The sequence below is a fragment of the Enoplosus armatus genome, chromosome 14, assembly GCF_043641665.1.
Source record: "Enoplosus armatus isolate fEnoArm2 chromosome 14, fEnoArm2.hap1, whole genome shotgun sequence".
Classification (NCBI taxonomy): Eukaryota; Metazoa; Chordata; class Actinopteri; order Centrarchiformes; family Enoplosidae; genus Enoplosus; species Enoplosus armatus.
This window is the reverse complement of record NC_092193.1, coordinates 13,534,481-13,551,049: the sequence shown is the minus strand read 5'-3', so window position 1 is coordinate 13,551,049 and position 16,569 is coordinate 13,534,481. Positions and strand designations below refer to the sequence as shown.

The window sequence follows — 16,569 nt, the reverse complement described above, 5'->3', positions numbered from 1 at the left end:
AGCGAGTTGAATATTGATTAAGCTGTATGTCCGCTCAATCCAGACTATAAAAGAAAGAGTGAAGAGTCCATTAATAGCTCCACGCATTAATAGAGAAATTAAAGGCTGATGGGGCTAGCTAGTGGAACATTTCAAATTAAGAATGATTGAAATCATGTTCATTGTCATGAAACATACTCTCTGTTGGCACCAGATAGGTTTAGAAGGCTCATTCTAATTTGTATTAGGAGGGATTCTTAGCATGAACTCCTTTTCTGGGACAGTTTTATGATTCATGTCCAATTAGTTTCTCAGTTCCATAAAGCAATGTTTCTATTCATCTCCTGAATATGACTTTTTGATCACCCTATATAACTGTTTGCAATGTATGTGTTCACAAAAATGACTCACCCTGAGGAAAGAGTCAAGGGCACCATTCTCCATAAACTCTGTGACGATCATGACCGGGCGGCTCTTTGTGACTACACCCTCCAGACGGATAATGTTTGGGTGGTCGAACTGGCCCATGATTGACGCCTCGGACAGGAAGTCCCGCCTCTGCTTCTCCACGTAGCCCGCCTTCAGGGTCTTGATGGCTACATAGATCTCCCTCTTACCAGGCAGCTTCAAGCGGCCCTTGTACACCTCCCCAAATTCACCTAGAGGGGAAACAGAGAGTGGTTGCTCTGTCAAAAACAAGAACTGTCAAAAAGTAATCAACAAAAAAGATTAGTAGAGTTGATGAGATCTAAATCTATTCATTTATCAAGCTTATTGGCATCTCATGTCCCTGGGCAGAAATATTACCCAAAGTGCAATTATAGATCTTGATATAGTCTATATCGAGCATGCTGAGTGTTGTCCAATACCCCCTAGTGTTGCTCCTTCATGATATTCCTAACAATGTGGCTCCTCTGACTCACAGTAGTAGTGTCTTCATATTCCCCAATCAAAGAATAACAGACAAGCGCTATCTGGTAAATATCTGCAACCTGTTTGATTAATTATCACCACCTTGGTGTCCTGCAGAGACTCCACACAGTGAAATCAACACAAACGGAAATCTTTAATTAGTTAGTCCCCTTGCATCCTTACCCCTATCCTATCTCTGTCACTTCCTCACACCTAGCTTGCTGAGTAGGCCAGTCCACAGGAGCTATTCCAGGCCCAGTCTCATTACCAGGGGTATTTTAGCCTCTGTATGAACCAAAACATATGGTACCAGCATGCCCTTCCGGCTGTAAAAAAAGGTGTGTCCTGTCCCAAGGAAAAGACATGTTGGAGATACGTCACCATACCAAGCTGAAGCTATTTTAGCGTCCAGTTTCTCTGAATTTACTTCCTGTTATTGCTATTACTTATTAATTTTAATAATACACGAGATGATTCTGAAACAAGGACAGAAAACAAAATGCCTCTGCCTATTTTACATGTAAGGTAAATGAAAAGGGATGATGCAAGGTAGAACATGTTAGACAGCAACACTAATAGGATCCAAAAACAGAGAAGCACAGGGAATAGGCCGCAAGGCTTGAGTTATTTCTAATGCCATTAAGTCCCAGGGTAGCTGGCCTATATGCTGCTAGTGCACTTGACATGGGCCCTTGACATGTTCCCATCTAATGTCGCCGCCAAAAGGGCTGGGCTTTATGACCTTGAACACATTCAGGTTAAACTTGTTTGTGCACAAGCACACAAACATATACATAAGCATATAATATACATAAAAATATAGCAATCCACATTCACCTTGCGTAAACGTGCACACACACATGCACACACACACACACACACATTGTTCCATTCATCATACCTGCACCAATGACCTCCTCGATCTTGACAGTGGAGACGTCAATCTCCTTGGCGAATTCACGCACAGCTTCGTTGGGGTCTTCGTAGGTAAAGGGATCGATGTAGATCTTCATCCCCGGGGAGCCTGAGAAGTGGGTCGGGCAGCCCAGTGGGGAGGGGCAGTTAGACATGTCGGCTCGCAAAGAGAGCTCTAGAACAACCAAAGTGCTCAATGAACTTTCCAGAAGAAACTGTTCTTTTTTCTCTTTGGCTAATGTCTAGTGTTAATCATTGATGAATGCAATTGCCCTTCAAGTCGTTGTCTAAACCAGAGTGACACAGCATTACTTACAATCACTACAAGCTCTTAACAGCTGCTTAAATGATGATAACTCCATTTGCTCTATGGTCCTCCTCAGAGACAGGCAAGAGCACTACAGTATGTAAATGAATATTAGCACATATTGGACACATTAAATAGTATAGGTGGATGATTACAGGAACAGCCTCAGTTACGAGTAGAGCAGACAACAAAATGGTGGTTTGATGATTCAGTACTTGGAAGGGGGAAGCAGACCAGAAAAAAACAGAGAGAGAACCAAGATGAAGGGATAGAGGGAGGGATGAGGGTATATAGAAAGCATAAATGTAGACAGATTTTTTTTACCCTTTTATCCCTTACCCTAGCAGTCTCTGCTCTTTGATAGTAGTGGAACCAATTTCCCCACAGCCTTTCCCTATAGGAGCTCATAAAGAGATAAAACCACTGCGCTATCAACTAGCTCTTTATGCTGTTCTGCAATAGGTGAGCTCAGTTAACAGACTGGAGATGTCTGCAAACGGAGGACAGATTTTCTGTGTCGACAGGCCAGGCGGGGAGGAATGCTGAAAGACACTTGTAAACAAATTCAATACTCGCTGCCACAAGACAGACGTTACGGCGAGCAACCACACGTCAAATCATCATTTCTACAGTGACACCCAAGGGCAGCCCTCTTTCTCAGAGCTGTTTAGTCAAAACCTTGGCAGCCATGATTGGAATAAACCCATCTCCATCAAGTCAATTTGTGTCTGCTCATTTGCATAAGCCACATGGAGACAGGGAGGGGTCTCAAGAGACAGGAGGAAGATAAGGTCTGGTCTTGGAGGGATCAAGGTGCCTCACCTCGCTCTCGACTAGAAGCTGATTCTAGTTACCGCACTAATTACCTTGAACCCTGTCTGTGTGAATGTAATTGCTCATTAGAGATTCCATACAGATTGGATTCAAGTTAATCCATGAGAGGGTTTACAGCTTTGCATTCCATAAAGTAATTCTATTTACAAGTGTCGCAAAGCTGCTCACTCAGCAGCGCCACTGGGTGGGACTCAAATCTCAGCGGGGAGCATACACAACAACAAACATATGAGAACACACACGCTCAAAATCTCAAGTAGACATGCAGGGACTTGCAAGTACACATACGTACACCCATTACTTTCTAATTCTCAGTCCAGAGCCCGCTTTCATGTATAATTTAAAATGCAAACAGTTTATCTCTCTCCCTCCCTCTGGTACAGCCCTGGTTAACTGGACTCATCTTTTTATGGCCATCAGATAAAAAATAGATTCTCGCTTTAATATTTCATATGTCCTTCATCTTGAGTGTATGAAGCAAATGTATCCAAACGTCAGCTCTATTTTTACCCAACATATAAAACAACAAGCCTGTCGGGAGAGAATGCATGGCTGCTGCAATGACTCACAGACATTTAACACATACCATCATTTCAAACCTTTCAGAATTAGATGGCCGTATATGAAACACAAACTCCAAAAATTTATTCATAGAATTTGGATTATAAATCTCAACCAAATCCCTAGGCTACAAAACAATTACTAAAACGGTTAAGAGTATTTAGTTGACCGGCATTATACATTACAGTTTACTGCACTGCACTTAACCATGTTATTTTCACCAATGTCTAGCATTTAGCCTGCTATTAGTCTGCTCTGCTTGTTTACTGAATGGCCCTAATGTATCCACAAATCAACCGTATGGCAGTAATGCTTACATTAATCTATTACCAGCAATGGGTACAATCAAATTACTGGTCCTACTGCACAGACTTTACATTTTGCCTAAAGACAAACAGCAATGTCAGTAAGTGAAACTGTAGCTTCACAAATGGTCATCTTTTTAAGTTAAAGGAATTCTTTCATATGATCAAGGACACATAATTTCTTCTAATTCCTTTTGCCTGACAATATTTGTAATTCAGCAATTCCAGTATATAGTAATTATATGTTTTATGTGATTATCCACAAATTTACATAAACAATTGTAGGACACTGTCAGCCTATAGCAAATATGTTCCCATTTCATGTTCAGTCCAAGACGCACATTAATCTATTATGTCGCTCTGTGAGTATAATGAGTTGAGTTTACTTCCTAAACACAAACTAATTATCCATCGTCTGATGTCAGAAAACCATTTGTCAGACACACTGCAGCTTATTAGTACGGAAATCACAGAGGGGATCTAAAAATAGTATGGGATTAACGGTCACATTTGTATATATGTTAGTTTGGGTTTGTGGTGCCTTCTGCAAGTCCTCACTTTGTGAAAGATAAAAAAGGGTTTGACCTATAATACTTGATGAAGAAGGGCAATGACAAATGTCACAACAATCTACAGATGCTTACCAGCTCTGTTTATGCCATAGCTAACTCACGTGTATAAATGCAATATGCAGTGGCAATATAATGAGAAATAACGGAAGAATAAACATATTTGTCATCTAACAATAACTAGATGTATTAAATAAGCTTTTAATTCCCATTCTCATTCAGTGTGAGCAGCAGATGCTGAAGCACAAACAACAGCTGAAGCTACAAAGTGGCAAACAGGGTTCGAACATTAGTGACTGGAAGATGTGTCGGTATTCATATGCAGAGAAGCATTAGGGTGTACAGTAAACATGCAGCGCTTAGAACTGTCTGTCTGTTAATTAACTGATGTTGACAGGTCGTTGATGTGTGGGAAAGAGTAAAAGGGAATAGATGCACTAAGAAAAAATGTAAATGCTCAGTGAATCAGTTTGTGTGTCCCAATACGTTGGGATGAACGCTGCTGATATGGATGATGCGCTGATGTGGGCAATTAAAACAAAAAAAAACCTCCAAGTCACACAACCAGCACTTGATTCATCTGTACAAATGATGTATGTGTTCATGCGTGTGTTCCAATCTGCTTGTCATGACATCCCCACCCAGTGTTTGGTGTAATGTTAGAGGTCTGATTTTCATAACCATGACCACTCAACTGCACTACTGAATATACAGTATGAGCCGCATCTCTCTTGACGCCTGTCACATTGGGCGGGCTGGAAGTGAGGAGACATCACCTGACGTGTGTGGCAACAGCTGGAACAGTAACCAGCTGGGTGAAAACCGACAACGGATTTTTGGAGATTCACCCAAAACAATTGGCTGAGCAGCGCTGTTTAATTGTTGTGTTGAATACTGTAATTACAAAACTGTCAGTCAAATCTTGAGAGAATAGAAGAAAACAATGAATCGTGGGGTGGGGGATTACTTCACGAGTGTTGGCGGTTTGAAGGTTGAAGGAATAAACCTATGAATAGGATCCCTTATCAGCGTTTTATTTCCTCTCCACTTCAAATTGCTTATTCGATGATTAGGGCTGCAAGCGTCTCTGATCTTTTGTTTATTTTCACCACTTATGGTAATTGCATTTGGTTTTCCCCAAGATAGCCCATGACAAAACTGACTCCTCTGCCCACAGCAGTTTTAATGAGCCCCCGGCTGCCACTGCTGTAGCTGTGACACAAAGTAACTGTGTTGAAACGCTTTGCTGTGTCAGGCTCAACAAAACTCTATCCCCTCGAGTGAGCCCCTTTTCAGACTGCTAGGTCGGCAGTACACAGGGCTTTCATTTGAGGTACAAATCTCATACACACCCTTTGTGTGCGTGTGTGTCGGAAGTTATATGTGTGTCCCTCCAGGCTCCTTCCCCTCATCGGTCTGTGCCAGGGGGGTGCTTAAAACATGACTCAATCACGGCTATCTTACAGCCCTGAGAGATGACTGTCAGTCAGTGTCATTGTGCAAAGGAAGGAAAATGTCATTTACATTTACATCCTGCTACCTGAGGTAATTTCCCATTTACCTTGCCTCCTTTTCATTAATGCGTTACGTACATGTCCCATATCATGATATGACAGTAGGAGAGGACTGGACAAAGGAGAAAATGGAGGTGTGTAGCAAATAGCAATAAAATATATGAGAACAGATACCTAGGCAGAACAATCTTCTAAACTTCTTATTTTAACAATAAGACATGTTTAGAAAGTTTTAAACAGCATCTGTCATGATTTTTGGAGAACACCTAAATCCTTTCTGGGAATATGAGGGATTTGTACAAGGATGAATGGCACCAAATTTCACAAGTCAGACTCATGACTACAAAGTTATGACCAATTAAATGTATCTGTGGTGTCCACCTATAGATCTGCAGTACAACCAATACTAGAGTCCATAGAGTATGTGCATGTGTCATCTAATTTTGTTGCTGTTACAAAATGTGTTCAAGAGTTAATACAGGTTATGTCAAATAGATCATGCCTGCAATAATCTGTCAACCAAACCAAAGTAAATTCAATAAACAAATGAATAACAAAATGTATTATTTATTTATGTATCATTTTGGTTCTTCCAAGTATTTTATGTACCAAATGTGTTAAAGATTGGATGAAATGAGTGTTAAAAAATGTTTAAAACATACTTCCAGCAAATTAACAAATTACCAGACAAACAAAACATAAGGGACCAAAAACGAACTACTAGTTTATAGGAGTTGTAGGTATTGTTGTGGCAGACTCACCTCTTCCTGTGCTGTAATGTTGCAGCTTGTCACTGTACACCGCCTCCTTGGTGTATGCCCTTTTCCTGAGGGAGGAATGAATATTGAGAGAGAAGCGAGAGAAAGAGAGAGAGAAGCAAGAGAGAGATGACAGGATGAAAGGAAGTGTAAACGAGGCCTTATTACTGTTCATGTTTCTCTGTATGGCCTGAAAATGACGTGGCTGAAATTGAATCAGTCGCAGAAGGTTAGCAATGGCAAATGAAGTTTATGAAAATGAGCTGATTTTTAATTAGACCTTGATAGGATCTCTCTGCTTTTCATCTGTCTCCTCTACCTCAGCATCAAAAGAGCCTGGCCCGTTTGATGAACACTTTACTTGCTCAAAGTTGCCACACAGCACTGCAGAAAAAATTGACTTTCATATATCTAAAGCGGAGCAAGATAGGAATGTGACAATGTGACAAACTGCTGCAAAATTAAATTGGCTTGACTTAAGTAAGTTAACAGGGCAAAGTAGTAGTTGTGAGGTTCTCTATGGAGTTGAGTATTCCATTTCCAATATGTCAACTTAGCTTTCCTTTTCACAACTAATTGATTGCTATTACTAAATGCTCTATGTGTATATGTGAGGAGCTAATATACTGAATGTTTATGTTGAGGATGTTGCTAATACAGTATGTCTACAAAACATTATGTATCAGTTGAGTTTCAATGTCTGTAATTTTAAATTCATATCATTGTTGAATTTTACTTTGATACAATGTATTATACGCAGAGCAGTCACATATGATCGGATTCTGATCACAATGTGACGGAAATCCATCTTCATGCAGTGTTGCCATCTCTCTCAATAGTTATTCACAAATGGGGGTGCATGCTGGACTACCGAATTGGATAGCATGATGTTCATGTTATTTTGTCCACCCCCTATATGCTGTCATTACAATAGCGGTGGGCTAGATTTGTTGTTATTTTTCTCTTGAAGAGAAAAAGTTGGGGGCCTGAAAAGAAGCTAAATTCAGTTCATTTGTCAGGGACAAATGGAGCAGAAAAAGGAAAACGTGGTTACCTGCTGCACACGATGGAGATAGCAACAAGGGAAACAATAAAGACCACTCCTGCTGCTGCTGACCCCGCAATCAAAGGAAGCTGTTCCCTCAGCTCAGACTTGAAGTCATCTGTGTTACACAAAAGAGACAGACAGACATTGTGAATGGCTTAGGTGGAGCTTAAGGAGCATGACTGTTTATTTTGAGGTGTGTGTACGAGTGTGTGTTTGGGAGGTAAAGGGAGAGATAGGGAGAAGAAGGGGCAGAGTGGACTGGGTGCACTGATAGATAAAGAAAACATATAGATCTCTCTGTTGAGCGGTGCTGACTGAAATCCGGTGAGCTTTAGCAAGACTGACTGACAGGTTGTGTTTGATAAACCAGGGGAGAGACAGAGAGTGAGAGAGAGGCATAAAAGTGATGGTGAGAAAGAGCGAGAGGGGGGGGCCTCTCTGCTTTCTCTGCTGCAATACCTGTCAGAAGCGAGCGGACACGAAAGTGCACCTTGGAATGTTGTTTCTCAGGTGTTGAAAAGGAAGTCATCTACTGCCAATCACACATACAGCCCAAACATGTTTTATGTACGTAGCCGGGCAGGCTGGTGGTAGTTCAGAGGACAGCTTAAATGCCTGCCTAAAAACGCTACACAGCAGAATCCTCAGTTATCTTTTTGTGTGCCTGTCTGCCTTGCGACTTTGGCACCAGCAAACACTGTAGTTAAAGCAATGCACGATTTAGCATGCTGCAGGCAAATCAGCAGCTTCTAAATCCAATCCCCCGTGTAGAATGGGCCTATTGGATTAAAGTGATAAAGGAAGAACTAATGCATCTTCGGAGCATTGCGAGAGCCGGGATATATGAGGAAACTCAATGTGACAGGAATTGCTCAGTCTTTTAACTTGTACATTTATCAAGTGCGTTTCAAGCAAACAGTGTGAATGATGTTCCAGCGACTCAAGCTTCCAGGCAGTCTTCCTGTTCTCTTTTGATGCATATAAGGCGTGAGAGGTCCAGATAAATCTCCCCGTCACCCATATGAGAATGGTGATTTTCCCAGACAGCCAGAAATCACACAGCTACCTGTTCCTGTGGTAAATAGGCTCTTATTACAATCAGTTAGTTCTCGGGGCCTCAGCCTATTAGAGAACTGGAGAACTGAGACATCAGGCACCTTACTGATGGACCAATCACCTCTTTTTCATCACAACTGTCAATCAAGTCTGCGCTGCTTGCGAGTATGTGTGTGTTTGTCTGCATAGAGGCGGCAAAAGGACACCTTGTGGAGGCGTATGAAAATGTGCTGACAGGAAGACAAAAGGGATTACATGTTTTGAGAAAAGACATGGAGGGAAAGCAGTGGTTGGGTGTCTTCATGAGACAGTGGAGCCGCTTGACGGGGAGAGGAGACCAGTAGAGGGGCAGGAGGTGGAGCCGTGGGTGTGATTGTCACCAGTTCTCCAGCGTCTGCTGCTAATTGCCTTGACGAATGTCGTGCTATGGCAGCGAGCCAACAGATGAACTGCTAACAGTGTTTGTGTGAGCGAGCGTGAAGCGTGTGCGTGCAAGTGCGTGCATGCGGATGTGTTTGTGGGAGACACCTTTTGAGAGCAAAGGGGCCATGACTGCCCCACTACATCTGCTCTGCACAGGTAAATAGCCCCAAAGATCACCTTCATCATCATTATTATCCTTCTCATCTCTCCCTCCCTCAAGATCATCACCATCTCATTCATCGTTATCATCCTCATTAACACAAGACAATGTGGAAATGTCACTCCTGTCTTTGATACATTATGAACTATGGCCGCACGTGCACAGTAGGCTCGTAGTTCTGCAAGGCACAATGAGGCAGCACCTTGGCAAGCCTTGTGAATGTTACACATATCCAGTCAAATGTGTAATCCATCCAGACTGAATCATGCTGTGTTAATTTTAGCACCACTTTCACTGCCTGGCAAGGCTATGAAAAAGTACTACATGGGGAAGTGGTATGCAACGCCGCCACCACCACCAACCCTGCACACACACCTCCTTGGACTTACACTAATAAACATGGTTCCAGCACCTTGCCAGTGTAGCAGGTGTTGCAGCTCCTCTTCAGCCCCCCCCCCCCACGGAAAAAAAAAAATTAATCTCATCAACTACTAATCACAGCTATGCATTCTGGGACGGCTCTCCAGCAACAGAAGGGCCGGGTGAAAAACCAATTAGCTAAGCATTTTGGATCAAGCACAGTTAGTTGCACAAACAAAAGACACTCAGCGTTCTACATATTCAAAGCACCCACACACACTCAAAACCTGACCGTGAAGGAAATTAATTTAGCTGTAGAAATAGAAGTGCAATCAAACATTACGGTTCCCCTCTATCTCACCAACTAATATTAATGCAACAACAAATACAAAGAGCGACAAGAGTGTTTGAAAGAGTTTGAAAGGCGTATGTGTGGGTGTGTGTGTGTGTGTGTGCATGAGAGACAGAGAAGGAGAGAGAGAGACAGAGAGACAGAGAGAGCTGTCTCTCCTGGCTCGGTGATCCTTACCATCTGTGAGGGTTTGGAAGCACATCTTGCTGCTGTATTTGCCAAAGCCAGCCACAGTCCGTGCCCGCACCTGTACCACGTAGACTGTCCCCGGCCTGAGGCCCTCCACGCGCGCTGTGTTAGTTTGGCTTCGCAGGATGGTGGAGTTAATCTCTGCATGGTCCTGAAAGGAGCAACGAAACACAGGGAGCAGGTTAGAGAGGACTTACAGAGACGATGTCGACGGGAAAGTGTTAAAACACACAGTTAAGAAAACTCTGGTAAAACAAGATGCAGTGGAAGTAGCAGGAGTTTGACAGTGAGACAACAAACAAGCTTATCAAGCGTTGTATATTCAGGAAATAGTACAGGGAAAGTGGAACAAATATGGAGGAAATCTGTTTAAGTTGTATATTGTAGTTGTTGTAAACCAGATATACAGGAAATGTAGTGTACTTTTGATAAACAGCATTGACAGAGGACAGATGAAACCAGAAGATTGCAGAGAAGAGACAGAACAGAACAGTTAACGGCAGTGAAGCTCTCTTAAAAATGATGTTTTTAAGGCCCATTTAACTGGCAAGAGCTAATATGTTTGTTCTTCCAGTTTTTAATAAGGCTTTGGTCAGTTTGAACTTCAAACACACACATTAAAGTACACACACTCACACAATATTCCCCATTTATACAGTAACACACACATTCACAATATGGTAATTAAAGGCAATCATTTCTTGCAAATTACAAGGAGCTATAGCTACTTAATAGAATAGCATTGCATATTTGTCTCTTCAGATGTGCTTTATGAGGTAGTTTAATTACTGCAAGAAGTTTGAACATTACATCCTCTTGTTTTGTTGTCTGAAGTAGGTTGCTTTTTAAATTTGATGGCAGGCCTATTCCACCCACAGAAAGCCTTTCATTTTTTCATTAAAGGGAATGCTATAAAAATCTTTTGCGCAATCACTGTTTGTTGTAACGTTCTATTGAGGTATTCGCCCCTTTCTTTCTTCATTCTGTCATTCCCTGTTTTTAGATTTGATTCTCAAAAGTCTTATTTTCACACTGATGGACGTGCATTTGTCTGTATGGATGCATAAATTTAGCCATCCATTATGTAAATGTCTGGTTCTGACCGTGGGACTTGCCCTCCAGATCCTTTATCTCCGTCTTTCTATCTCCTGGCTCAAGAGAGCCAGTCAGGCAGTCTGCTGCAGTGTAGTTGGGGGCTTGCAGGAGGTATCTGCTATGGGGGATCAGTAATTACTTAGGCCTGACACCTTCCCATAACCCAGAGTGAATATGACAGCCAGAAAATAAGACTATACCTACACTACACCCACTACTGCAGGCTGCTGATGGCTGGATGCAGACATACTGTAGAGAGGGAGGGGGGCATTTGAAAGTGAAGGGGCAAAGATCCCTGTGTCAGTAAAACAATGTAAATTGAGGCTGTTTTTTAAGCTTGTAAACACACTACTGTTTAATGCTGGACTACATCTCATATTACACGTAGGACTGCTCTGAAAAAATGTAAATAAAAAATCTGACTCGACAACAGTGTGGAAAAAGTAGATAGGCAAGGAGGAAGCAGGGGTGGGGGGGAGAAGGAAGATGATGGCAGGAAGCGATAAGAAACTCGAGGCAGAAGCAACCCACACCGAAATCATTATCCAATCTGATTGGTGTAATTGAATCATTCCGGTTGCTCCGTCACTGAGCAGACGAGGTAAACATGGCTATGAAATCTGCCCCCCCCCCCACATAATGATGTGTGCAATCACATTAGCTCTTATTGGACACTCTGGGCTTGATGAAGACAAATGTTTGGGCTTGGGATGGGAGAGCTTCGCACCAACAGGCTTTCATTCTACCTCTGAGAGGAAAGAGATGTTTCTAACTGGAATGCTGGATGTAACTGGTTTAAAGAGTTTAATCATTTCACAGACCTTTTGTCCATTAGATCAAACAATCTGTCATCTCTCCAAAGTGCTGCATACAAATTCTGAAACTTGACTTTAAAGCAGCAGCTTTTCAGAATCAGAATCAGAATCAGAAATACTTTATTGATCCCCGGGGGGGAAATTATACATCTGAAAGAGCCGCAGAAGACATGAAGTCCCAAGAGAGACTGAAACCATAGTCATTCATCTGGTATAAGACATGGTTGAGTGCACATGGACCACTCGGGTCAGGAAGAGCCTAATCCTGCTTTCAGTCATCCTGCATTTCTCAGGACCACACCCCCATCTGTTGAGTTTGAACGGAGGACAGGTGAGCAGACAGATGGCAAACCGCCAATGGGGGAGCATCCCTTGAGGGAGCACCAGCTAGGAATGGCCCTTTCATGCTGCCAGTCAAATGGGGATTATATGACACACACACACACGCACACATACACACCCACATCTGCCACTTAAAAATCAGCTGGCATTTAGCACTCCAGCAGGTTAGGGGATAGCCAATAAAAAGCCATGCCAGGAGGGACTTCCAGCCACGAGAGGTCCTCTCCTGCTGCCAGTCAAATGGGGATTAGGAGGACCACACCCTAACTTGCTAAATAAAGACAGAGTTGCAGGTGGGGAAGCAGATGGCAGAGCAGCCAATCAAAAGCATTGCCAGGGGTGACAGACAGGAAGCGCTGCAGGGAGTTTGGTCTCAGCAATCAGTAAAAATCACTGAGACAAATTTAGCAAGAATGGTCTCCCTAGTATATATTGTTTATTGGCTACTGTCTCAAGGTGCTTCCCATGTAGTGAATGATGGCGAAGCACACTCACATTTTACATTTAATCCAGGAGGGAACTTTAATAAATCTTTGCTCTTCTTTTTCTAAAAATCAGTGAGCTAGCTTTGATCAATAACCTACCCAAACTACCTACATACTTTTACATACATACCATTTTATAGTCTAGCTGTACTGCATTCACACTGGATCTATTATAATCACATTGCTGAATTACTGGAAGTCCAATACTAGGTTTTTCTTACCTGTTAAAACTTTTAATTCATTTTTTGTAATTGCCAGTTTCCTACCAATTACTATTATGATGCCAGAGGACTGCAGATGGGAGATCTGCAGGAGACTTTTTGGGGGGGAGGGGGCACCGAGACATTTTGTGTGATATTGGACTATGAAATTAAACCTGACTTGACTTGACTTCACATGTGTGGGCTGGTCTATGTGTGTCTGTTTTTCCAAAAATGCCAACCACCCAAAATGGACAGCATGGCCACCTGGCACAAAGACAGACATGGTGGAATACCATGTGTCCTCTTCACAGGCTCACACACATGAACGCATGCAAATACACACACACGCAAAGGGAAAGAGGGGGAGGGAGTGTATGAGGGAGAACACTCTAATATTGTGTTTGTAAAGTGGAAATGAAAGAAGGAAATCTCTCCCATTAATGTTAAAATTAAAATGTATTGCCTAAGGAAAGAAAAAAAAAAGACGAAAAGGAAAGGGGGTGGAGGGGGTACGGACTAACAATTTAAATCTCAGCGACTAAATGGGTTTTATCACCAAATGCAAATAATTACCATTACCTCATGAATTCTAATCTAAAACGAAAATGGTAATTATTTTGAATGGAAATACAATGGTGATAAAATCTGATATTAAAAGACCATTAAAGCCTCTTAATCGTTTTGAGAAATAAAGAAACATATAATAATGAAAAAAAAAAAAACACCAATACGGCAACAAAAACAAAGAGAAGGATTTTCCTCTCATTCTGATTCTGCAAAGCCACCCACTGAAACACTAATGAGCATATGAGAGGTGAGAAGAACCGTAAATTTGAAGGGAAATTTATTTTGCTTCAGCGCTTTCCATTTGTTTTTCTTGTTCTTTGCAACCACCTCCTTTTCAGATGACTCTTACATTCCATTCACCTGGAGACTAGCAAGGAGACCTGAGTGAGGGGGGTGGGAGACAAACAAAGGGGGAGAGAAGAAGCTCTGGGAACGAGGGAGTGCTGCACAAGTCCTGCTTCTCACGGGTTCCATTAAAAATCTAAACCTGTATGTACAACATCTGTGTATGTCTAAAAAAGTGTTGTGGCTGACTCTGAAGGCTGGCAGGGAGAGAAGAAAGGAATAATAAATACTTTCTCCTGGCCTCTCTTCTGAGGAATCGCTAATTGTATGTAAAATGCAAAGGGCTGTTTCAGAGTGCCAGAAATGCAGATGGTGCGACGGTCAGTGTGCTGCAGATCCTGGTGACATGCTGTAAACTTGTATTGGCTCTTGAATTTCTCACATTGCAGTATGACAGCACTGCTGTCATCCAGAATGGATACACCTGAACTACTGCACACAAACACTGACGCCAGCTCACACACACATGCACACACCCTGTCTCTGACACCAACACGCACAGAGCCATCAGTAACCAGAGCCAGTGGCTGCTCTGCTCCAGCCTTAATGGAAGGCCTGACCTCCGCTATGCTGAGTTATTTCCACCCTCCCCAAATTTTCAGGCAGCCAGAGGAAAAAGGGTAGGAGAAAAATGGAGAGACCGGGAGCATGTGATTCCACTTTTTCTCTGCAAACCTTTAATTCATTTCATCTTGCTTCCCAATTTACAGGGTCCCAGGACCACTTAATCTGTAATGAGAAGGTGGGTTGAAGAAGGGAGGGAAACCTGTTCAGAGAAAAGCCTTCAGCACTCACTGCAGCTTTCAGGTGAAACTGTCAAAATGGAGTCTTTGTGAGTCATTACCATCCCCTTCCTTTATGCAACTACAGCTTAAACTGCCACTGTACTGTAGGTGGAAGACTGTGTCTTATTTTTGTAGTTTGGGGAAATATTACTATTGGTAAGATTTTATGCACCATCATAACTGCAGAAATTGTGGACATCAAATAAACACGTTTAAAATGTGTCCATTAAGGCCACATAACACAAGCCTTTAGACAGGTTTTAACAAATGCAATATTACCAATTATTACCTTGAATGGAATTTGTTATTGCACACAGTCCAGCATGGCTACAAGTGTGTTTATGTGTGTGTGGTGCTTGTGTTTTGTGATACTAAGGCCACATTCAGACCAACTTGTCTGACCAAACAACGCAGCCCTTTAATTCATTTGAATGGAGCCAATCTGTCTGCGCAGTGGGGGTGCAGGGGGATCCTGCAAAAAAGTTGAACCAGGCTCAACTTTTGCAATCAAATACACGTGAGCGCACATTCCTTGGATTACTTCGTACATGTAACACAAACAGCTTATTTCTACAGTTTACCTTGCAATTGTCGCGCCATGGTAAAGTTATAAAATCCTGTCTGTGAGTATTACAAACCGTTGTGCAGAGCTTTGGTGTCACATTACAGTGTTGCTCAAACTGGACTTCCTGGATCGTATTTCATTGTCTCGCAGGTACCTTAAACAACACACTGGATAACTGGAGAACAGCCCTCGTTGGAATGAATAGGGCACCATCTTGGAACATGGTATCCAGTTCTTAATATATTCATGCTTGTGTCAAAGTCAAGGTCACACAACCATGTAAGCACAATGTACACAGTTCAAAACCATCTCAGGACCTTTGTCCCATGTCGCCCCCCGCTCACTCTACATACTTTGTCACTCTCTACTGTGAACTATCAAATCAAGACAAACATGTCTCAAAAACAATCTTAGAAAGAACACAAAATTACTGACATCATTATTTAAAACATGTGTTCCTGTGTCTACAACAGTTAAAGTTATGAGAAATATGTTATCAGGTTGATGGCTAAAACTACAACATTAAGCAAAGGTTGGAAATAAAAGTAGAATTTTCTTTTATGATTACCCTGAAGTATTACTCAACAGAGTGTGACAATGCCATGCTGATGGAGAAGCTGCTATTGTAAATGTGTACAGGGGGCTTCCTGTGAGATGGAGTGTACAGAGAGACAGCTCTCTGCTGTGGAGAGGACTAGCTGACACGCTGAGACAATCAACTCCAGAGCCATAACAGTGTGACTACTCTCAGATTAATGCAGGCATCGGTGAGATACTTAAAAAAAGACGGCGAGTAAAGCAGGGCCATTTTTATATAAAAAAAGGCACTTTTTTATGGTTGCATTATCCAGTCTATAAGTTACCTGTGGCGCTGGGTAAAGCTGGGAGTGTGCAGGGGAGTGTGTGATAGACATGGTGCGAGACATCCCTCCATAATTGCCTTTTATGACTAAAAGGCCACATCATCACATTACGGCTGCGTGGCACTTCCAGATTTTCTGGACCTCTCAAGCGTTCAGAGAATCAATGGAGAGCTGGCAGGACTGACCTCGATGGAATGCAATTTAATTCCCTGCTTCTTCATATGCAACGAGCTGCCTAAACATGCATGCAAGCAACCCAAGC

At 42.2% G+C, this 16,569-nt stretch overlaps 1 protein-coding gene across 2 annotated transcripts in view; it reads right to left on the bottom strand.

Annotated features, from left to right (window-relative positions):
• Positions 1-16,569, bottom strand: part of LOC139296477 (ephrin type-B receptor 1-B) — a 153,778-nt gene that overhangs the window by 21,850 nt on the left and 115,359 nt on the right. Inside the window, exons 7-11 of one of the 2 annotated variants that reach the window (XM_070918883.1) lie at positions 10,231-10,393; positions 7,709-7,817; positions 6,658-6,722; positions 1,793-1,981; positions 391-638 (exon numbers count right to left, since the gene is read on the bottom strand). In XM_070918883.1, coding sequence (XP_070774984.1) covers positions 391-638; positions 1,793-1,981; positions 6,658-6,722; positions 7,709-7,817; positions 10,231-10,393 — 774 coding nt within the window. The remainder of the gene's footprint in view (positions 1-390; positions 639-1,792; positions 1,982-6,657; positions 6,723-7,708; positions 7,818-10,230; positions 10,394-16,569) is intronic. The other variant, XM_070918884.1, reaches the window with a different exon arrangement.